Source organism: Phacochoerus africanus, unplaced genomic scaffold, assembly GCF_016906955.1.
Source record: "Phacochoerus africanus isolate WHEZ1 unplaced genomic scaffold, ROS_Pafr_v1 Scaffold_129, whole genome shotgun sequence".
In the NCBI taxonomy this organism is placed as follows: domain Eukaryota; kingdom Metazoa; phylum Chordata; class Mammalia; order Artiodactyla; family Suidae; genus Phacochoerus; species Phacochoerus africanus.
In genome coordinates this window covers 10,722-34,063 of record NW_025927321.1, presented here as the reverse complement: position 1 = coordinate 34,063, position 23,342 = coordinate 10,722, and the positions used below count along the sequence as shown (strand labels likewise).

At 53.3% G+C, this 23,342-nt stretch overlaps 1 protein-coding gene across 19 annotated transcripts; it reads right to left on the bottom strand.

The window, feature by feature from the left end:
• On the bottom strand, positions 1-23,012 carry LOC125119103 (USP6 N-terminal-like protein). 19 transcript variants are annotated; one of them, XM_047765950.1, is made up of 21 exons: positions 21,702-23,012; positions 17,826-17,980; positions 16,938-17,086; positions 15,796-15,924; positions 14,794-14,927; positions 13,705-13,854; positions 12,645-12,793; positions 11,459-11,582; positions 8,774-8,844; positions 8,244-8,320; positions 7,380-7,446; positions 7,097-7,177; positions 6,777-6,884; positions 4,935-4,983; positions 4,439-4,620; positions 4,110-4,230; positions 3,331-3,425; positions 3,090-3,155; positions 2,569-2,668; positions 2,182-2,334; positions 1-1,897 (listed from the first exon to the last, which is right to left on the bottom strand). In XM_047765950.1, exons 9-21 carry the CDS (start codon positions 8,834-8,836, stop codon positions 1,452-1,454), a joined length of 1,608 nt encoding a protein of 535 aa, XP_047621906.1. In that variant the 5' UTR covers positions 8,837-8,844; positions 11,459-11,582; positions 12,645-12,793; positions 13,705-13,854; positions 14,794-14,927; positions 15,796-15,924; positions 16,938-17,086; positions 17,826-17,980; positions 21,702-23,012; the 3' UTR covers positions 1-1,451. The 19 variants fall into 19 exon arrangements, with proteins under 19 accessions (XP_047621906.1, XP_047621912.1, XP_047621910.1 ...); XM_047765956.1 differs by having other exon boundaries at positions 17,944-17,980; XM_047765954.1 differs by lacking the exon at positions 21,702-23,012 and adding an exon at positions 19,977-20,990.
• Positions 23,013-23,342: the final 330 nt, after the last annotated feature.

The window sequence follows — 23,342 nt, the reverse complement described above, 5'->3', positions numbered from 1 at the left end:
TAAGAATACAAAAAGTCAAGGATTTTATTATAGTATAATTGATCATTTTTATCAATGCATTCTGAGGCTGTCCAGGTTTTGGAGTTTGTATTTACATAAGCCAGTCAACCAATATCCTTACATTTAAAAACAATTTCATTTGATCTTCCTTTCATTTACAACTAAAATGATCCTAATTGAAACATTTTTTTGTGGCATATGGAGTGCCCAGGCCTGGGGTCATATTTGAGATGCAGTTGCAGCCTACTCCACAGCTGTGGCAACAAAGGATCTTTTATTTAACCTACTGTGCCAGGCCAGGGATTGAACCTGTGCCCTTGGTGCTGCCAGTCCTATTGTGCCACAGCAGGGATTCCATATTTTATATTGAAATATCCTTATTCTAAATATATCTTTGTGAAATTGGCTAATTCATGTTTTGTTAATCATTTGCATTCGATATGTATTTCTGAGCCAGGATATGATTCTAATTCTAACATTATAATTCGTTTTGTCTTCTAGAAAGACTCATTACTCTTTTAAAAATTAATTGCAATTTGCATACATTTATGCTTCCAGATTAACTTTTAGAAACAAAGAACTGTCAGGCATAGTTTACTTTTCTATACAAAAGAATACAGTATAGGTTTACTCTTTTCCCCCAAAGATATAGATTTAGCATACTGTCATACTTTTTAAAAAAGATTTATGTATTACCATACCTAAAGTAAGTTAATTCATTATATTGACAACTTCATAATAGTTTTTGTCTCAAAGAGAGAAGCTTGGGAGACTATGCAAGCTGTGGTAAATAGAATTAGCCAAATAGAACTCTTGTTTAGCCAAACTAAAGGGTTTGACGTAATTAGGCCAGTTTCTGGAAATAACATGGTCTAAGGTCATTAGAGACATGCTGCAAACCCTACCAAATTCACCACTACCATTTTTGCATCATAGTAACAAGAAAGAAATGAAACTAGCTCTAGGAGATTTATAGTGGGAAATTATTGGTACAGTGCCATTAGAGCTCCTTTATAGGAATGCTTAGATGTTTTTGGAAGTGTCTGCTCCACGAATACTTGCAGCCTGATGACTGTGGCAGAAGATGAATTCTGCCACCCTGTGGTGGACACTGGGATTTGGGATTCAATAATTTCATGCTACAAGTGGCTAGATGCATGTCATTTGAAAGACAAATCCTAGAAGTCACTGGATTTTTGTCAAAAACTTCATCACAAATGCCCTTTATGTCATAGATAATGTCAGAGAGTCATTTGCAAAACGATGGAGTAGCATTACAATTTGTAATGCAATTGAAATCACGTATCCTATCTTGGTCGTGCTGATCACGGCCCTGGGAGGGGCATTGGCTGCACTTGCTATGGGTCAGGAGGGGTGTCCTGGGCCACGTGGCTGCGTGTTCAGTGGGCCTGGGCAGGACCTGTGGCTGGGGCCTTGGTGGGACTGCAGGGCTAGGCCTGCAATGTGGCCCTGAGGGCGACCTTGGCCCGTGCTGAGGGGCAAAGGTCCCAACACTCGGGCTCGAATCCTATATCAATTGGCCACTTGAGGGGACACTCATAGTTCTTGGGGATGTTGGGAAGAGAAGCCCATCTCCACGGCCACATCCGGTCCTGAGGTATGTCCAGGGGTGGAAATGGGCAGGCCAGACGTGGTGGCTCTCGGGCCCTCCAACGGAGTTGTGGTACCATGGCCCGCTCTTGCTGGTGTTCCTCAGCCTTTAGGCAGGCCTGGCCGTGTGAGGGTCCAGGCTGCTGGTGCTTAGCAGGTGGGCCAGGGAGGTCAGGCCCGTCCTCTACAGAGAGTTCCTTTATGCTTATAATGGTTGGGCAAGGCTTGGGTTCCAGGGATGATCGCTCCAGGCCCAGGGTCCTCGTGGGGAACTCCTCAGGTTTTGCTAGAAGTGAGCACACCGGATCAGAATCTCCCCCAGGCTGCGTTGTCTGTGCAGGGTGGGCCTCCTGGTGGCCCAAATGGCCACCCTGGCCTCACCCTAAGACCATCCCTCAGGCTGGGTAAGGTTAGGGTCAGCATCTGCTTAGGCTGCCCTGGGGCCCAACCCCTGCCAGCCAAGCCTTAGAGCAGACCAGGAGGTGGACAGGGTGAACAGGAAGGCTCTGGGATGCTCCACAGGTCACGGCCCTGGAGGGGGAATCAGGAGAAGACCCCTGCTGAGCCCACCTGGGGGAGGCAGGTCCCAATTCTTCCTGTGCAGTTCAGCCATTGATGCCTGTAGCTTTTTGATCACTGCATCATCCTCTAGGGCCCAGGGCCCGGAGATCTTGTCCTGAAGAAACTCATACAGGCCTTGCAGGGGCAGCTTCAGGAGGTGTTCTGGGGATGGGGATGTCATCAAGCCAACACGGCCCCCACTGGGAAGGCTCAGCCCCCACCCTGGGGTCCCTCCCTGGGGGCAGCATGCATGATCGGCTGGGCCCAGGAGAGCCACAGCAGTGCCACAACCAGGAGCCAGCCCCATTCCTGCCACCTCTCCAGGGGCCCTGACCAGCCTGAGTCCTGGCTGGTCCTCCTCTGTGGCCTGAGTGGCCCAGGCTCAGGCTTACTCACTTCTGTGCAGCTTGATGATTGTATAGGCCATGGCTGTGAGCATTCGCTCCCCCTCCAGGATGTATACATCCCATAGTCTTAGTGTGAGTGAGAAAGGTGTCTGTGGGGACAGCAGGCCCAGGAAGGGCGGTTTGAGCAGGGCATGAAGTTGGGGGGGGGTGTCCCAGCACAGGTTAGGAGCTCCCACTGCCTCTGGGTTCTGCAGTCCCACAGGCTGCCTCCAAAAGAGCCCTACAGCTCTTAACTGAGTGGACTGAGGAGGTCCCAGCCAGCCTGGCCTGTACCTCCACTGTCCTGGGGACAAAAGACAGCCCCATGCTCTGCAGGAGATATTCAGAGGAGCCTGGGGTTGACTGCAGTGTGGGCACATGCTTGCCCTCCCCCCAGCCTGACCCAGCCTTCCCTACAGGAGGCCAGGGGAAGATGGCTCAGCCTCAGGACCCCAGATGCCCCCTCCCCAGGGCTCTGGGCTTGCCTGGGGGGATGCCTCTTGGGGACCTAGTCTCCCTGGGTACACTTACCTGGTCAATAAAGCAATGTTGGAACCACAGCTTAGTATAAATTTCTGTGTACATGTATTCCTTGTCCTGACAGAGGAAAGAATGTTTAGGGCTGGCCTGAATGGCCCCAGTCCTCCCCGCCTGGGGACCCTGTGCAGGCACCCCCTTCAACCAGTGGATCCCAGCTCAGACCTGGCTGCACCAGGACAAGAAAGATGAAAGTGCAGGCAGGCCAGGCTCTCTGAGGGCTGCCTCTACTCACCAGGTGCCTCTTCAGCTTGGGGAGAGTCCTCTCCAGAATCTTATCATGATGGGCCTGCAATCTCTGAAGTTTCGGGAACTCCGGAATGAAGAAGCCTGAGAAGCCCCAAGGACCGCCCCCACTGGAAGTCAGAGGTGAGCCTGGCAAGGGCTTGTGTGTCCTGGGAGCCCAAGGCCTCCTCCCCAGGTAGTGACTCCAGTGTGCAAGGCCCACCCCAGCCTGGCTACATGGATCTTCCCAGACATGACTGACTGCCTTTGAGGCTTGGGGTGGCCCAGGGTTGAGAACCTGCTCACAGAGGCCCAGCTTGGCAGGTGCTCAGTGCTGAGCATCAGGCAGGCCTCTGTTTCTGGCACAGCCCCTCCCCACTGTGGCTGCAGAAGGGGATGAGGACCCCAGTACTGAGGGGCAGGTTGTGTGGCCCATGGGATGGGGGTTGGGGTGTGCATGAACATTTCCTGGGCTTGAGAGTCAGGCGGGGGGAGGGGGTACAGCAGGGAGATACTGCCACCTGGGCCTCCTCTGATCAGGGGCTTGGGGTGGGGTTGGAGGTGGCCTGGTGGGTGGCAGAAGAGAGGCAGAGAGACCAGCAGGGATGGTGTGGTCTGGACAAGGACAGGGCTGAGGGCCATGGCTGTGGGACACAGAGGACTGTGGGGGGAGTTGGTGCCCTTTGCTGATGGGGAGATGGACCAAGCCAGTCCCTGTTAGCTGGGGGGAACTCTGCAGGGAGACTCCTGTCGCCGAGTCACATCCAGCTCTCCAGGGTAGTCACCTACCATGCATCGCATGTCTTTTGTTGTCCATCAGTTGGGCCAGTGCCCAGAAAGCATCCTCCTCATTAAGAAACATGAGCAGGATGGCGACAATCTGGTTCATGCCATGGCAGTAGCCCACCTCCTGCAAGAGTCAGATATGGCTGCAGGGACCCCCTGGGAGGCCTCCACCACCCTCTCCCTGGCACTTGCTCCTCAGCTACTTACTGGATGGGCTCCCATTTGTGCCTGGGCACCATCCCATGGCCCCCTTTTTCAGACGAGGCATGCCGGGTGCTGAGGACCAGCAAGGTTTGGAGGTCCTGCCATGAGGGCAGGTGGGGGTTGCTTACAGGCATATGTGGGGCTTGGAGGGCCATGGTGGTGGTGGAGCAGCCGCAGACCCCACTTTGGTCATCCTGTGTGGTCATCTCAGCTGGTGCTCCTTGAGGGAATATTCTGGAAAGTGCAGGTGGGGTGCGGAGCCACCTCCAGGGAGCCACGCAGGAGTTTGGGTTGCTGGGAACTCTCATCCCTGTTAAGACTCTGGTTCATGAAATGGCATCTTCAGGATTCAAACTCAAGTGTCACCACCATAGCAATGCTTTTTAGGCCCATGTGAACTTTCTATAAAACATTCCCAAGCTCACGGGCTGGCACAGCCTAGGCATAATGTGCCATTTCTGTCCTAAAAGTGGGGTCTGCACCCCAGCCATCCATGTCAGCTTGACAGCAGAGCTCCCCTTGCATCACCTCTGTGGCTGTTGGAGCTGGCATGCTGACTGGTGCCAACAGGCCACTTAAGAAGCAGGGCCACTGTGGGATGGCTGGCCAGGGGTGGGTACTCACTGTGTTGTAGACAGAGTAAGCTGTGAGCACATTGAAGAGGGCTTGCTGCCTGGAAAGGGGACAATGGGGCTCGCTATAAACATAGCCTTCCACTGGTCAAGTGTGTGGTGTGTGTGGAACACTGGATGGAGCAAGGATCACTAATGTAGGATGGGGTGATAGAATTGCAGGTTCCATCCCACTTTACTTTTAGAAATGATGCAGATGGTCTAAAAAAGTAAGGATCACTAATGTAGGATGGGGTGATAGAATTGCAGGTTCCATCCCACTTTACTTTTAGAAATGATGCAGATGGTCTAAAAAAGTAGACAAAGATCTAAATGAGGTGACATTTGGACCCATCTGACACTCACTCTATCCTCTTACGTCCTGGTGCAGCCTGCTCTCTGCTGCCCAGGGACCCTCCCCTCCCCATGGGGGCCTTTTGACCTATGAAGGCACAGCCAACCTCCCTCAGGGTGCCTGCCCTGTGCATTTTACTTCTGCAGGTGCTCTGCACAGGCCCCACTCTTGCCACCTCAGCTCCAGCCTCATCCTCGAGCCTCCCCTCCCCCAGGACCCCTGGCCATCACCCCCTGCCCCTCTGCCCAGGGACCAGTGGCTCAGCATCCTCACTTGATGCCGTACCGCTCCTGGAACATAATATTGTTTTGGAAGGTGCGGCTCACGTCCATGTCAATATATTTGATGTCCCGAGAGTAGAGCCTGGCCTGCTCCTTCATTCTCTGTGGGTAGAGTCAGGGGTAGGGGATAGCGAGGTGAAAAGCCTAAAACTCCAACCAACTGCCACAGCAGAGCAGGTGCTGCTGGTTCAACACAAGTGTTTTCTGGAGAAATCTTTCTTTTGCCTGTTTCTGAAGCCAGGTAGGGTCACAAGGGTGCCCAGGTCACAGCCTGTGTCCAGCATCACTGGGCAGGGGACGTCAGCCTGTGGATGATCAGCCTGTGGCTTCTCGAAGGCTCAGACCCCCACCCAATAGTGACACAATGACCAGGCCAACAGCCTCCCTCCTCCCCCAGCCCACACAAGGCAGTCCAGGATGACAGTGCTGCCACCCTGGCCCTGGGCTTATCTCCTGGGAGGCTTCCCCCAGGTGTGGGTGTCCCAGGGCAGTGGGGAGGCTGGGAGGGCAGCTGGGCCTCTGTCCCTTGACCCCTCTCAGTCCCACCACATACAGGCTGGGTGAGGCAGAGGGCCAGAAAGGGAGCCCATGCCTGGTTTTCAGGGCCTTTTGAGAGCATGAGGACCGAGTGTGATGCTGGCTCTTTTCCCACAGTGTCAGTGGATGTCCACCATGCTCTGGGCCTCTCAGACTGCCCATCATTGAGCAACTCAGACACCTGTGGCCACTGTCACACCTGCTCCCCCTTCACTTCCCCTGATGATGCTGCTCAACCAGGTGCATAGAGCATCCACCCTGGGCTGTGGGACCTCGGGTACACTGGGGACAGGGGCTGAGTGTCAGGAACTGGCTGGGGGCAGGGACCTCTCTGGGTCAATGGTTTGAGACCTGTTTCTTGTCCCAAGTTAGTCAGGCCTGTGTTCATCTGGTCTGGCCATCTCCTTCCAAGATTTGTGTGAGGGTCTCCTTGCTCTTTCCTCCTGGCTTCTGTTCCTTTCTGTGTGACTCTGTCCCCCTCAGGTTTCTGGGAGGCCTTAGTGTGAAGCCAGGTGGTACCTGTCCATCTGTGGACTCAGTGACTGCACTGGGCCGGGGGGACTCAGTGAGGATGTGGGCAGGGACTTCCTGACAAGTGGGCCCTGGGCCTGTGAGCCTGGGAGGTGCCAGGAAATCTGGGGATGGGTGAAGGGTCCCTGAGGCACAGGTGGATGGGCCATACCTGGTATTTCCCTTGGTTCTCCACCTTCACCTTCTCCAGATCCAAGAGCAGAGACCATGCCTGTCCTCTCACCTGTGGGGGGATCCCCTTGTAGACTCGCCGGCGCATCTGCGGGAAAGAAGGGGCCCTAAAACAGGTGCAGGTGACACCCGGCACAATGGATGCTCAGGAGAAGTTGCCTCTGCCTGGACCTGGGCTGGTCTCTACATGTGGCGTGGGCGTGTCTGGTCCACCCTGTGGTGTCCTGGGCCAGAGTGGCCAGGGAAGCCCCAGGGGACCCAGGGCAGCTCTCTTCAGGGTCAGGATGTTCAGGTTTCTACCTTTCGACTGCCCTGGTATTTACTCCAGTTCCTCAGCATCTTCACCCACTTAGTGGCTCGCCTAATGTCCTGGGCTCTTTGCTGGAAAAGGGGACATGGTGGTGTTAGCCAAGCTGCCAGCTTCCCTAGAGTGGCCCTGACTCAGGGCCATGATCTTAGAGGAGGCAAGAAAGCACAGACCCCTCACAGCCCAAGGACCCTTTGGCTGCTCTGGGGTCAGGCAGGGAACCACAGCCACACCCCTTGGCTACCTCCCACCAGCATAGCACAGATGGTTTCTCACCCTCGCCTTGTGGGTGCTGAGGCCATGGATGCTGAGGCCCTGGGTACTGAGGCCAGGCTGTTCCCATCTGCAAGGCAGGAGAAGTAGAGCTGTGGGAACCAGGTGCCTGGAAACCCCTGCCCCTGCCACCCCCCATCTTAACCAGAGACACCCAGAAACAGAGGAGGACCCAAGGAGGATGCCAGCTCTGGAGCAGACTGCAGCACCCCAGGTGGAGCCCCTACTTCCACTGGGGCTGGCCACCCCCTCTGCACTGTGCACCCCCACTCCTGACCTGACAGGTGAGCAGCCTCTCCCAGAGCTGACTCAGCAACTTTAGCCCAGTCTCCCCTCACCCATCATGGCTGGGCCATGCCTCCTACCCTGTGTCTCCTGGCACCAGACAAGGGATCAAACTCCACCTGCCTCTGTCACCTACCCATGAGCTTCCAGGTTCTGCAAGACTGTCCTCTGACCATCTCTCTAAAGCAATATCTCACTGCCCTTTGTGCTGTCCCCACATGGCCCCCTGTCTGGGAGACTTGTTGGCCAGGTGCCCCCTCCCTGTGGCCACGCTCTGTAGGGCCACTGCAGACCAGCCTGGCCCTGACCCTGCTGGATGGATGCCCTGGGCTCTCCCCAGTATGGATGTGGAGGCCACAGAGCTGAGGCCCATGTTGGCCCATCCCCTAGTTCTGCCTGTACTATCTCCCCTGTGCACTCTTGTCAAAAGTCTATTGTGGACCTTGGTCCCCAGTGGCCACCAGGGCTAGAGGCCCTGAGCTAGGCTGAAGGGTCCTGCCTCCAGAGTTGATTCCCCAAATGCAACCCTCCCCAAGGAGAGAGGGAGGGGGTGTCCAGATGACTCATAGTGAAAATACTAACCTGTAGGTGACCTTGTAGCACGAGAGGTCAGAATCATCCCACGGGTCCGGGTCCGCGGGAGACCCTGACTGGTGCCCCTGAAACCCAGATGGTGCAATGAGATGAAGTTACATGCATGGTGTCCTTGGGCGCCAAGGAACATCTGACAACAGGCCCAGCATAAGACCCTGCCTCTTACCTGCTCCTACCTGTTCTGATCCTGCCTGGAACACATCTGCTCCTGCTGCCTCTGGTCCCCACATGGGCCTCACCTGCTCAACCTTGGATCTGATCCTACCAGGAATATACCTGCCCCCATGGGCTGTGACTCCATTCCTGGGCCTCACCTGCCTCTTCAGGCTGTGGTCTGCACCTGGGCTATTATAATTCCCACTTGGGTGATGTACCTGCTCCTGCTAATGATGATGCCCCTTTGGGCCTCACCTGTTACCTGGCTTTGGTCCCCACCAGGCCTCCCTGTCTGTTCTTGTCTCTGACCCCTGCCACAGCTGCACCTGCTCCTAGTGACTTCACTCCCTCTGGGGCCTCACCTGCTCATACTTGGCCACTATTTCTGTTTGTTCCAGGGCCAGCAGAGTCTCCAGCTTCACCATGTTTGATGCTGCAAGACAAAAATCATAATATTCCACTTCATGGAAGAGCTCCAGAGCACCAACAGGTTAAAGTGGGCTCCCTGTTGGAGGCTCCCCATCTATCTGATCAGAGGGGAGAAAACCGTGCTGCCTAGGTAGGTGACAACCCAAACATCCTAACACTTCCACTTAATAGACCCCTCCCAGCAGCCTGGGAGAGCCTATCACAATGAGATGATGGAGATCAAGAAGGGGGCCCAGAGGTCCATGGAAATGGCTGTCCTGCAGCACATGGGGGTGCACTCCTGGCTCAGGTGTGCCAAGGGGAGGGCAGCTGCCAGGTGGGGAGGCTCCTGCTGGCTCATGGGACTCACATTTTGCTTAGGCATCAAAAGCCCAGGCAACAAAAAGTAAATATGGATAAATTGGACTTGATTAAAATTAAGGCAGCTGCACCTCAAGTGACACTGCCAAGGAAAAGACAACCCACACAATTCATAAAAATATGAGAATGACCTGACCTCATATAAGGGGCCGGTGTACAGAATATGGCTAAACTCCTAACTCCACTATAGAAACGGACCAAGTAGACAATGGGCAGAGGGCCTGGATAGATATTTCTCCAAAGTCAACCCAACTTTAGAGAACAAGCCCAGCAGGCACAGGAGACGTGGCTCAATATTAGCATCAGGGGTATGCAAATCAAAGCCACCAGAGGGCTGAACTTCTCCCCACTGGAGTGAATGTTACTGATTAAATGAGGATGTGAGAAGCTGGAAACTTCTTATATGGCTGACAGGATTGTAAAGTGGTGCAATGTCTATGGAAAACAAATCCTTTCTCCAAAAGTTAAATGAAGAGCCGCCGCATGACCCAACAGTTCTACTCCCAGATATAAACCCAAGAGAGAGGAAGACAGGGATGCAGACGTCTAAACATGTACGTTCATAGCAGAGCAACTCACAAGAACAAAAAGGTGGGCCCCATCTAAGTTTTCTTGGACAGATGGCCTGATGACCAGAATGTGGTGGAACATCATTCAACCAGAGAGGGAGTGAAACACTGCCACATGCTGCAACGTGGACAGAGATGATGCTCAGGAAAGAAAGAAGGCACAGAGACTGCCTGTTTTGAGTTTCCAAGGAGGAGCCCGATCCAGCAGAGCCACGCCCAGAGATACAGGAAGAGGTCAGCAGTCCCCAGGGCTGCAGGAGGGCTGAGTGGCAGTATCTGATACTAAGAGATTTACTTGATGAGGTAGTGGAAGGTGGAGATAGTGGTGGTCGTGGCATGGATCTGCTAATACACTAAAAACCTCTCAGTCATACACTTTAGCAATTGCATTTGATGTGTGAATTTAAGAAAAAAGCTCTGAGCCAGATTCCCCACTTTCTGGGCCCCAAGAGGCTCTGAAGGTGGGAGCGGAAGTTGCACAGGTTTAAATAATGTCAGGTGCTCACCCAGCCAAGAACAGCCCTTTGCTCCTGCCCAGTAAGCTCTTCCCTAACCATGCCCCTACCCCAGATGTGCCCACTGGGGAGGCAGATTGGGATGTGGGGACCAGAGGTCTCTAGGACAGGAGGCTCCCATCTGCTCCATTCTTCTTAACTCTCAGCTGATTCTGGCTGGTGAATCAGAGTAGAGTGCTAGCCTATCAGGAGGAGGGCAGGATTGGGGACAGGATGACATATTTGACCACAGGTGGCCACTGTGCTATGAGACCATCCCTAGGTTCACACTTGTGAACAAGTCACAGGGGGAAGTGGCTCATTTTCCCTGTTGATGTGGTGGGACACATCTGTTGTGGGACAACACAAAGAGGGTCTAGCCAATGGGGAACACAGCTGGGTTCTGTGGGTCAGATGACACATGGAACGATGGGGGACAGGATGCTGAACTGGGTGAGGCTCTATGTCCCCACCCCAGATCACAGACCACATGTGCTCACCTAGCTGGGGTCTCTGATCTCAGGCAGGATGGATGAGCAACCTCTAGGATTTAGGCCAAAGAAGGGGCTTTGAGGAACAAGTGGGCCCTGGAGAGTTGCCTGAACTCAGACCTCCTCCTCTGCAGTTGCCCCGTGCTGCTCCTCCTCCCTCCATTCACCCCTCTTGACCTCCTCCTCCTCCTCTGTCTCCCTAATGTCCACCTCCCAACACCACTTTTCCACATTCCCCCAACATCCACACTCATCCACAATGGTCTCAATGCTACATTCTGCCCATTCCCCAGGGCCCGTGTCTCCTCCATCCACCTCCGCAACAGTCCTCCACGTTCCTCCTCCCCAACCACTGCTCCTCCGCCAGCCATTCATCCTTCCACCTCCTACATCCATCTCTCCACCTGATCCAGCTTCCTTGCACGTCCACCTCTTCCTCCTCCTCCTGCATCCTCTCTCCTCACTACTCCTCCCCACCTTCCTTTTCTGGGCCAAGGGTCTGAGCTCAGACCTCAGGCTCCTCACAGGTATTCAGGCACCTCTGAAAGCATCCCACACACCACAGATCCCTGAGTGGGCTGCATCTTCAGTTGGTTGGTGCTGAAGGTCCTTGTCACTTAGGCTACAGACCAGAGCAGTCCAGGCTCCCACCAGAGGCCTGTCCCCTAGTGTCAGTATGTGGTGAGAGTGCAAGTCACACTTACTTTTGTGACCTCTCGCTGCTGGAGCTGTGCCTCTTTGGTGGAAATGCACCCAGGGATGGGGTGGGAGAGGTGGAGAAATGGACGAGCGTCAGAGCAGGTCAGAGAACACAGGGCCTCCAACTGCCTGGGGACAAGATAAAAATGAGTGCCAGGCAGAAGACAGAACTCTTGGGTCACTGTCATTCCAACAAAAATAGGGCTGAGGGCAGAGGTCACAGTTCATGCTGAGCCTATATCTAGAGATTCATTATCTCCAGGGGCAGGGCTGTAACCCAGCAGGACAGGATGGCAGGGGAAGATGACAGGGGAAGCTCTAACCTGTCAGGTGATGGACCCAGGCACATGGAAACTCAGGAAGGCTTGGTCCCCCAACCCTCACCTTCCTTACTCCTCCTCTCTCCATCCCTCTTAGGAGTTCAGGGAACATAATGATGTAGACTCTTAAGTTCCTGGGTTTGACATGACTCAGGCCAGGGATGGACCACCCAGGTAAGAGCAGCTCCCAGATTTCTCTGGGTCTGAGCATCAAACCAGTGGCTCACATGGGTACACTTTTAAGTGACACCACCTGGATCCCAGTAGATGAGGCTGTTGGCTGGCCTGGACCTGAAAGTGTACTTCAGCCCCTTCTCCATCTCACCTTCATTCTCTTCCATCCACCTCCCACTCCTCCATCTCCTCGTGCATGGTCCTCCCACTCTCCCTCCTCCATCTACATTTCCTCCATCATCCCCCTCCCCATCCATCAAAATTTTATTTTCTTCCTCACAGTCCTGTCGTTAATGCTCCTCATCGCTCACCTGCTTTCTCCATCCTCCTGCATCCACCTTTTCTCCTACATCCATCTCTCCTCTGACTTGACCTTCCTTCCTCCCCATCCTCCTTCTCCTCCTGTGCCTGCATCCTCTATTCTCTTCCTCCTCCTACAACCTCTCCCCTCCCTCCTATTCCCCCCCTTCCACTTCTGGTCCAGGATTCTGAGCTCTGACCTCAGGCTCCTGACAGGGACTGAGGCACCTCTGTCAGCAGCCCACATTTCACAGAGGCCTAAGGGGACTGTGCATATGGTGGTTGGTGCTGGGTGTCCTTGTCACCTCAACCTCAGACCAGAGTGGTCCAGGCACCCACACCATGGGCTTCTTTACTTGAAGTGTCAGTAGGGGCTGAGGGCAGAGCTCTTGCTCACCTTTCTGACTCTCGCTGTTGGATGTGGGCCTCTCCTCTCAAGATGGTAAGAAGGTAAGCAGGTGGGTGTGGAGATAAGGTGGGTTCGATCAGGGCCAGAAGATGTGCAGGCTTCAGAGCAGGTCAGTGACCACAAGAGCCTCCACCTGCCTGGGGACATGAAGCAGAGTGGGTTCCAGGCAGCTGGCATAACTGCAAGTTCATTCTAATTCCTCACAATATTGGGCTAAGATCATAAGTAAGGGTCAGTACTGAGCCCAAAATGAAGGAGGTCATCCTTTTCAGGGACAGGGCTGTAACCCAGCAGGGGAGGATGACCACAGACAGGTGTAGCCTGACAGGTGATAGACTCGGGCACATGAAAACTTAGGAACACCTGCTCCCTAACCCTGCTCTACCTTCACTCCTCCTCTCCCCTCCATCCTAGGGGTTCCATGGTGAACCCTAAGTCATTGCCACTGGACTAGATTTAGACCAGCAATTTCCCACCCAGGCCTCCCCCAGCTCCCTGTGGCTAGTGAGTTTGCAGCATTAAATCAGGATGTAAATCAAGTATACTTTCTAGCAACTCAACTTGGAACCCAAGACCAACTCTCAGGGCTGGCCTGGACCCCCTGCTTCTCCTCCACATCCTCTTCCATCTCTGCTTCATCCTCTTCCATTCACTTCTTGCACCATCCATCTCCTCCTGCTCAGTCCTCCCCCTCTTTTAACTCTTCCTCCTCCATCAGTTGCCTAACACTTCATCCATCTTTTTTCTTCTTTCTCTCACTCCTGTCTTCATTTCTCGTCCTCACTCACCACTCCTCCCTCCCTCATCCTACATCCAACTCTGGTGTAGCTGGACTTTCTTTCCTCCCATCCTTCTCTTCTCCTGCATCTGCTTCCCTCCCTCCTTCTCCATGTCTTCCTTTTCTGGGCCAGGTGTCTGAGGTGCAAGCTCTGTGCTTGGTGCTGGAGGTTCTTATCACCTCCTTCCCAGCCCTGAATCATCCAGGTACCCACCAGTGACCTCTGTTCTTGAGGTGTTGGTATGGGGTGAGGGTGCAGCTCCAGCTCACCTTTCTCACTCACTGTTGAATGTGGGCCTCTCCTTTCAAAATTGTAACAAGGTATCCAGTCGGGTGGGGGATCAAGTAGGCCAGAGAATGTTGGGCAGACAGACAAGCAGGCGTCAGAGCAGGTCAGTGACCACGAGGGCCTCCAACTGCCTGGGGACACAAAGCAGAGTGGCTGTCAGACAGCAGGCAGAATTGTGAGTTCCCTGTCATTCCCCCCACAGTAGAGTTGATATCAGAGATCAGGGTCAACATTGAGCGCATAACCAGGGAGGTCATCCTCTCCAGGTACAAGGCTCTCAGGAGAAGGTGACTGGGGCAGCTGTAGCCTGGCAGGCAATGGACTTGGGCATATCAACCCTCAGGAACACTTGGTCTCCTAACCCTGACCTTCCTTCACTCCTCCATCTCAGAGGTTTCTGGGAGGATAGTGATGTGGACCCTCAGTTTTTGCCTTTGGATTTGAATCAGGACAGAGATTTCCCACCCAGGCCTCATGCAGCTGCCTGAGGTTCCCTGGGTCACAGCATCAAACAAGGTGCTCCCTCAGGTACAACTTTTAAGAAACACCATTTGGAACTCAATACAGCAGACCCTGGGCTGGTCTGGACACCCTGCTTCTCTTTCACTCCCCTCTCCATCTCACCTTCATTCTCTTCCATCCACCTCCATCTCCCCACTTCTCCTCCGCTTCCTTCCTCCTGCTATTCCCCAACCATCTGTCTTTTACTACCTCACCCTCCTGTATTTTATACTCCTCTTCAATCATCTCGTCCTTCCTCCTTTCTCCATCCAATTCTGGTCCAGCTAGACCTTCCTTCTTCCCCATCCTTCCCCTCTTCCTCCTCCAGGACCTGGATTCTCTCCCCTCCTTCCTCCTCCCCCTCTTCCTTTCTGGGCCAGGAGTCTGAGCTGTCACCTCAGGCTCCTCAAAGGGACTTGGGCATTCTGGCCCTGAGGGGTGCTGCATGCTCAGTGGTTGGTGCTGGCAGTCCTTGTCACCTCAGCCCCAGACCTGAGTGGTGCAGGCACCCACCAGTGGCCTCTGTCCTTGAGGTGTTGGTAGTGGGTGAGGGAGAAGTTCAAGCTCACCTTTCTGACTCTCACTGTTGGACTTGGGCCTCTCCTCTCAAAATGGTAAAAAGGTAACCAGGCGGGTGTGAGGATCAGGTGGGCAGACAAGTGAGTGTCAGAGCAGATCAGCAACTCTGAGGGACTCCAGTAGCCTGGTGACGTGAAGCAGAGTGGGTATAAAGCAGGGTGCAGAACTCTGGGATCCCTGCCTTTCCACTCACAGTGGAAATGGGCCATCCCCTTGGCCAGGAGCAGCATTGAACTCTTGACCTATAAAATGACGTTCCTTTGGTATGAAGTCCTCTCTCCACACAGGGGAGTGGGACCAGGAGCAGGTGGAGCCTGGCTGAACTGGTCATGGGCACCTGGACTCTCATGACCAGCTGGTCCTCCAACCCTGCCCTTCTTTAACTCCTCCTCTCCCACTGCTTGTCAGAAGTGCCAAGTGGATACGGACGTGGACACTAAGCCCTTGCAGTTGGACTGGCATCAGGCCAATGATTTCCCACCTCCTCCTCACCCAGCTCCCTGAGGTTCCTGAGGTCCAACCATCAAACCAGGGGCTCATTCAGGCATGGCTTTTGCAGGGACCCTTCCTGGAACCCATAGAGCTGGCTCTGGGCTGGCCTGGACCCCCTGCTCCGCCTCCATCCATCCATCTCCTCCTGCTCCTTTGTCCTCCTCCTGCTACACTTTTCCTCCTGCTCCTTTGTTCCTTCCTCCCCTTCCCCTCCCTCTTTCCTCCACTTCATCTCCTCCTGAAACCTCTCTGTCTAATCTTCTTCCCACCGTGCCCCCCACCTGGAGTCAGTTTTCTGAACTCTGACCTTGGGCCCCTCACATGGAATCAGGCACTGTGGGCAGCAGCCTTCACCCCTTGGAGACACAAGGGACTGCACGCAGCTGGCTCATGGTCAGGGCTGGGTTTGGCATCATCTTGGCCGAGACCAGGGAGGACTAAGTCACCGACCTGCTTGCCCCTGTCCCCAAGAGTCAGTATGCAGTGCAGGTTTTTCTTACCTTTCTGGCCTCTTGCTGTTAGAGCTGGTCTCTGCTGTACAAATGGACCCAGGTTCAGGTCGGTGGGTCAGAACAGGGAGGGCAGGCGAGTGTCAGAGCAGGTCAGAGACCACAAGGGCCTCCAACTGCCTGGGGACACAAAGCAGAGAGGGTGCTATGCAGAGGGTTGAACTTGGAGGTTGTTGCCAATCCACCCAAAATAGGACCAAGGTCAGAGGTCAGTGTTAGCACTGAATTCATAACCATGGAGGTCATCCTCTCCAGGGACACTGCAGTCAGCTGGCAGTGGAAGGTGACTGGGCCAGCTGTAGTATGGCAGGCAATGGACCCGGGCACAGAGCCCCTCAGAAACCATGGCCTTTCTTCACTTCTCCTCTCCCCCTCCCTATTAGGGGTTCCAGGACAGTAGTGATGTGGACACTAATCCCTTGCCAATGGACTTAAATCAGGCCAGAGACTTTCCACCCAGGCCTCACACAGCTCCCTGAGGTTCCCAGAGTCCAAGCATCAAACCTGGGGCTCACTGCACCACTGAAGCAACCTCATCCAGATTGCAGTGCCACCTGCTCTAGGCTGGCATAGATGCCCTATTTCCCCTCCTCCTGGTCCTCCACCTCTCCTTCTTCCTCTTCTATCCATCACTTCCATCCATCCGTCTTGTCCTGTTTAGTTCTCCCCCTCCTCCATCTACTCCTCCTCTATCTACTTCTCCTCCTCCTCCATCTTTCTGCTCTACTTCCTTCATCCTTACTCTTCTTGCTCTCACTCCTGTCTTTTTAACTCCTCCTAATTCACCTCCTCTCTTGAGCTTCCTGTATCCACCCTTCTACTTTCATCTCTTCTTGGCTAGACCTCCCTTCCTCCACCTCCTCCTCCTCTTCCTGCATCATCTCTCCTCCTTCCTTCTCCCCCTCTTCCTTTTCTGGGCCAGGGTTCTGAGCTCTCACCTCAGGCTCCTCACAGGGATTCAGGCTCTCTGGCAGCAGCCCACACCCCACAGAGCCCTGAGTGGGCTACACACTCAGTGATTGGTGCTGGAGGTCCCTGTCACCTCAGGCCCAGACCTGAGTAGTCCAGGCACCAACCAGTGGCCTCTCTGTCCTTGAGGCCTTGATAGGGTCAAGGGTGCAGCTCATGCTCACCTTTCTGACTCTCACTGTTGGATATGGGCCTCTCCTCTCAAAATGATAATAAGTCAACCAGGAAGGTGTGGGGATCAGGTGTGTCAGAGCAGGGCGGGCAGGCAAGCGAGCGTCAGAGCAGGTCAGCAACCACAAGGGCCTCCAACTGCCTTGGCACAGGAAGCAGAGTGGGTGCCAGGCAACAGACAGAACTCTGGGGTCACTGCCATTCCACCCACAGTGGAGCCCACCCATTGGCCAGGAGCAGCCCTGAACCGTTGGCCCGAAATTCGACTTTCCTTTGGGGAGGGTCGTCTCTCCACGCAGGGGAGGGTGGCCGGGATGCAGTGGAACTGGGCACCTGGACCCTCACAACCAGCTGTCCCTGAACCCTGATCTTCCTTCACTCCTCCTCTCCCACTGCTTGTTAGCAGTGTCAGGAGAATACTGATGTGAACAGTAAGCTCTTGTGGTGAGTCTTGAATCAGGCCAGTGATTTCCCACACAGGCCTCAATCAGTACCTTGAGGTTCCCCAGGTCTGAGCATCAAACCAAGGGATCACTCAAGTAAAACATCTACAGGGACCCCAACATGACTCTCAAGGAACTGGCTTGGGTTGGTCTTGGCCTCCTGTCCTCCTGCTCCCCCTTTCTGTGCTGGTCCTCTTCCTGCTCATCCTTCTTGCCCTGTTCCTTCACTGTTCATCTTTCCTCCTTCTTCCCTGCACCACCTCCTCCTGCCCCCACCCTCCCACCTCCATTTATCCTCATCTTCATTTTCCTCTCACCTACCCCCTTTCCCCACTCCAGAAATCTAAGCTCTGACCTTGGCCACCTTCATGAGCCTGGGCGCTGTGGCTGCAGCTGGCACCCCTCAGCTCCCTGAGGGGCTGCATCCCCCTGGCTCACCTTCTGTGCTCCAGTGTTGGTGTCAGCTCAGCCACAGCTCATGGGGAAGGGGGTCACCTGCCAAGTGGCCTCTGTGCCCAAGGTGCCCATTAGGGATGAGGGTGCCTCTCTTGCTCACCTTTCTGAGCTCTCGCTGTTGCAGGTGCGCCTCTCCTCTAGAAACAATGACAAGGTGGATGAGGGGGACAGTGGGTCAGAACAGGATAGACAGGCAATCTCCAGAGAAGGTCAGAGACCACAAGGGCTCCCAACTGCCTTCGGACACGAAGCAGAGTGGGCGCCAGGCAGCATCGGAACTATGATGTCACTGCCATTCCATCCATGAGGGGCCATCTCATTGGTCAGCATCAGCCCTGAGCCCCTTACCTGGAAGCTCTTGCCTTCTGGGGAGGGTCCTGTGACCAAACTGATCTCCCCCAGGAGGCCTGGCCTTGTCCCACTGTCCCTTGGCCCATCTCCCCAGGTGTCCAGCACCCCTTGGCGGGGGGTGGTATCACAGTCGTGCTCTGTTCCTGCCCACAGGACACTGCAGTGCTTTTGCACTTATACCAACACTAGGGACTATCATTACCTTGGGGCCAGTGTCAGTGGCTGTGCAACATGTGCATTATGGATCTATCATGATTTTATTAAAGGTCCTTATTTTGGAGCTCTCGGGTCTTTCCATTTGGCAAATACCCAGGAGCCCAGGGGGAGCCCCAGGCCCTTGCTGCTCCCCCATGTGGAGGTCCTGTCAGTCACCTCTGCCTGTGGTTATAAATAAGGGTATTTGTGGTGCTCCACTGACCCCAGCTTCACTCTCTCAGACCTCCTGACCCTCAGACCTTTCCTCCCAGCTCTGACTTTAAAAGCTGTTGAGCTAAGTGCCTGCTGTCAGGGCTTTTGCGCTCCATCTGCATATTTCTTAGTAGTGAGGTCAATAGGCATATTTTCTCTCTCCTCCCTTTGTGTTGTGATCTATATGTCACATCATTTCCCAGCTGTTTGCCATTATAAAGTTTATCTGTAGAAATTCCTCACTCAATAAGGACTTTAGAAGTGCAAAAGTCTTTTCAGTTTCAAATTTTCTTTTACTTCATTGAGGGGCCCCCATGCACATACTTGACTTCTGTGTGTTTTGAACCTGTCCCTTTTTATAAGTAGCCTCTAGGATTTTGTCTGACTTAGCAAGACTTTTCCTATGTATGTTAGCCTTCTATTAGATTTATCTTCTTAGCTGCCAGGGCCTCCCCTCTTGAACATTTTTTTCCAGTTTTTCTAGCTACTGCTGCTTAGTTACTCTGCAGGTGAACTTTTAAAGCTGCCCAAGCAGGCCTCAAAAGAGCTGGCATGACATTTTCCCTGGGGTCATCTGTGTCATCCACTTAGGGAGAAGCAGGTCCATGGAGGCAGTGGACATTGATGGTGGTGGGCTTGAGAATTTCCTGTCTGGGCCTGGGGTGGGGTCTGCAGGCTGCATAGTCACCTTCCTACAGGGAGGGGTGGGTTTGTGGGGGCCTCTGTAGCTTCACTGACACCAAGAGCCTCCTAAAGTATAGCAACCTGGGAGTTCCCATTGTGGCTCATTGGGAATGAATCTGTCTTGTATCCATGAGGATGTGGATTTGACCCCTAATTCTGCTCAGTGAGTTAAGGATCCAGCATTCCTAGAAGTTTTTGTGTGGGTTTCAGGCTTGGCTCTGGCTGTGACATAGACTTGGAGCTGCAGCTGTGATTCAGTCCATAGCCTGGGAACTTCCTCATGCCACACCTGAGGCCCTAAAAAAAATAAGTTAAAAAAAAAAGTGATTAAGGCCACTGGTGGACCCAGGCCAGCCCATAGGGCTGGTGGCCTGGATTACAGCAAAGTCACCTGGTACAGGTGCCCCCTCTAGCCCTGCCTCTGACAGTGGCACATGTATGCTTTCTGCATGTGATCATGCAAATGTGCTGTGTGGGTGGGCATCTGGCTCCTCCTCTGGGCCCAGCTGACCCACCCTGCACACAAGAAACTCATCACTTTCACCCACAGCATGGGGTGGAGCAGGCATGGCTGCTGCCCATTCTCCCTCCCTCCCTCACCTAGGTATGTGCTGAGGGTACAGAGGGGTATGGGCACTGGTCCAGTACTGTCCAGCAGGCCAGGAATCCACAGCCCTTCCCATCACCTACCCTCCTGGCTGCCGGGGTTTGGATATGGCGACCACATGAGGGAAGTTCAGTCCCGTATGGGTCAGCAGGAGGGGTTGCCCACCTCCCAAGGCTTGAGTGGCTGGGGATCCTGGAGCATCAACTCACTGCCTCTTCCCCTAAGGGTGTCAGATGAGGTCCCCCACTGTCAAGGAAATAGAGGAGAACTGAGGTTGACCATGGCCATGGGTTGATCCTGCTCAGCCAGTCCTCCTGCTTTGGGCTCTTGCCCTTTAACTTGTATCCTGCCCCTAGAACAGCAGCCACACAGGCCTGGATACCCTACCAATCACACCCACCATCACCACCTTCCTTGGGACAATGTCTCAGGGAGCCCTGCTCCCACTCCCCTGCTCCAGTTTTCTCTTCACTCAGCACCCATGAACCACTTTAAAATATTCTGATTTCCACTGTTTCTAAGTTCACATGGGCTGGGTGGCCTCTGTTCTAGTTCTCTGTGCCCTGGACAGCTCCTGGACACAGAGCACAGGCCCCAGAATGAAATCAGTTTAAACATGTGTGGCAGAAAGCATCAGTTCTAGAGATGCTCCTGTCCTGTGCATGCAAAAGTCAAAAGGATAGATTTCATGATTATATCACAGAAAACAAAAGAAAGATGAGGTGCAAACGATGTAAAGTAAGACATTAAAAATAAAGCCCAGTATGGCAGTCACTACAATAATTGTAAAACAGCCTCACTTACTCTTTGAAAGTAGTGATTCTAAGCAAAAAAAAAAAAAAAGTTCTACCTAAATGCATGTAAGGCTGGCATTTTTTGGGGGGGGTTCAGGATTCTGTGTTGTCAGTGCAGGGGCTTGGGTTGCTACTGTGGCATAGGTTTGATTCCTGGCCCAGAAATTTATGCATGCTGCAGACATGGCCAAACAAACAAAAGCAAAAACAAACACATTTCAGAAACACATGTGTAGGTATTTCCCATTGTAGGTCAGCAGGTTAAGACCCTGAATAATATCCATGAGGAAGCAGGTTTGATCCCTGACCCTGCTCAGTGGGTTAAGATTCCTGCATTGCCACAAGCTATGGCATATGTTGCAGATGTGGTTCAGATCTGGTATTGGCGTGGCTGTGCCATAAGCTGGCAGCTGTAGCTCCAATTGTACTCATAGCCTGGAAACTTCAATATGATGCAGGTGTGGCCTTAAAAAGACAAAAAACAAAAACAAACATACAAAACAAAACACATGTATAGCCAAAAATATACAAGTTTAGTGGGGAGTGGCCCTCTTGGGTATTTCAGACCCAGAACACAGTGACTTCTCTGTGGTGCCCTCCATACTTCCTTGTTGATGGATTAAAAACCCACAGATTTGGAAGCAAAGATGCATTTCTCAATGGATCACAGGCCTGAGCAGGATTCACAATGGGAATTAGAAATACTTAGAGTGACTACATCAACAGGCATGTGGGATGTAGCTCAAGTGGATTTCAGGAGAAGAGTGGATGCAGTGTGGTTGAACCAGGTGACAAGGAACACTGCAGGTCCATGAGTGGGTCATGAACTCATGGGGCTGGATGCAGAATAGGCTGAGTCAGTGGCAGGAGAAGAGTTTTGAAGAGGGCCCAGGAGCTGGTCCTTCCAAAAACCCTGGAGTCCATGAGCATGCAGATGAGCACACAACTTGGGGGCCTGGTGGTGGGTGAAAACTCCCCATGAGCCATGGAGGAGGCAGGGAACCACCTGCTCACCTGAGGCTCGAGAGTTTTGCCCAGGGGTCCAGTGGATGTGGCCTCGCTGCTAGTTTTCACTGAGCTCGCTGAATGCAGTGGGAGCCTTGTTGTTGGCAGAAAGCGATTTGTGGTCTTGGCCAGATGGATGTGCACCAAGTGATGCCCACCAGGCCACCAGATGCCATGAAATTCTGGAGAGAGTGAGGGGAGTCTGGGGGCCTCTTCAGGACACGTGATTTTTCAGTGACAAGCAGGTCCCCGAAGCCTGTGGGGCCAGGCAACCAGAGTGCCTGGCCCCCTTCCACCTTGCCTGGTCCCTGCAGAGGCACTAGGCTCTCCATCCCTCTGCATATTCTGCCCTGCGAATGACCAGCACTGGGAGGCTGGCCAAAGCTCCACTCTTCTGACTGTTCCCAGACTGGCTCAGGCTGGAAAGTTCTGAGGGGATGCTACAAAGATACATCCAGGGTCCTGAGAGGATGCTACAAAGATACATCCAGTTCACTGCCATGTGTGATCATCATCCACTTCGGATTTTCTGATCCCTACAGAGTTGAAAGTGCCAATGGAAATCAAAGGAACTGCACTACTTGCCCCTACCAGGTACTGGATGACACCTGCTGTGGCCCCAGGAGGCGTCCTAAACCTGATGCCTCAGGAGTGCTGAGACCCAGCTGGGGTGGGTGAGTAGTGGGAACTCGATCTGTGTCCAGAGCTCTGTTATAGCTGGTCAGTGTAAGTCCCACCCCAGGTCACACTGCAAAGGGACAGAGTCACAAAAGAGGACCTCCTCTGCCACCACATCTTCTGTCCATGTCTCTCTCTGTCCATCTGTCTCTCTGTCTCTGTATCTCTCTCTAGCTTGAACTCCACCAGCTCTTGGACTGAGTCCAGGCCCCTCACTTGCTGGCTGCCAAGGCTGAGTAATCTGGTCCTGTGGTGCCCATACAGTGGCACCATCTCTTCCCGTCTGGGGAGCCAGCCACACCATGATCACTGCAGAAAAGTACCAGCCCTGTGTTGCAGGTGACACGATGCCACATCTGTGTTCTCTTTGGATGGAGGTTTGGCAGGTCCCAACTCTGGCCCCAGCCTTTCCCTGGAGTGGGCATGACCCAGCAAGTCTTCTCCCCCTGCACAGCAGCCCCAAGAAACCCAGCTGCTTCCAAAAGCAAGCAAAACAGACAAACTGGGAGAGAAGAATCAAACTCCCCATTTGCAGAGGACATGGCTGACTAGACAATCTCAGGGCAGGTGCATGTGTCTTTTTCAAGGAAAGTTTTGTCTGGATGTATGCCCAAGAGTGGGATTGCTGGGTCATATGGTAGTTCTATGTATAGATTTCTAAGGTACATCCATCCTGTTCTCCATAGTGGTTGTTCAAGCTTACATTCCCACCAACAGTGCAGGAGGGTTCCCTTTTCTCCACAACCCCTCCAGCATTTGGTATTTGTGGACTTCTTTCTGACTGGTGTGAGGTAGTATCTTATAGTAGCTTTGATTTGCATTTCTATAATAATCAGTGATGTGCATTTTTTCCTGAGCTTGATGGCCATTTGTACATCTTCCTTGGAAAATGTCTATTCAGATATTTTGCCCATTTTTAAATTGGGCTGTTGGCTTTTTTGCTGTTGAATTTTATAAGTCGCTTGTATATTC

What these genes read in the sequence shown, in the direction of transcription:
- LOC125119103 (XM_047765950.1), bottom strand. Translation starts at nt 8,836, where the DNA reads ATGGTGAAGCTGGAGACTCTGCTGGCCCTGGAACAAACAGAAATAGTG. An exon ending in TCCAAGCCCCACATATGCCT is followed by an intron (nt 4,231 to 4,438) that starts GTAAGCAACCCC and finishes TGACTCTTGCAG; the next exon opens with GAGGTGGGCTACTGCCATGG. An exon ending in CAAAAGACATGCGATGCATG is followed by an intron (nt 3,426 to 4,109) that starts GTAGGTGACTAC and finishes GGGGCTTCTCAG; the next exon opens with GCTTCTTCATTCCGGAGTTC.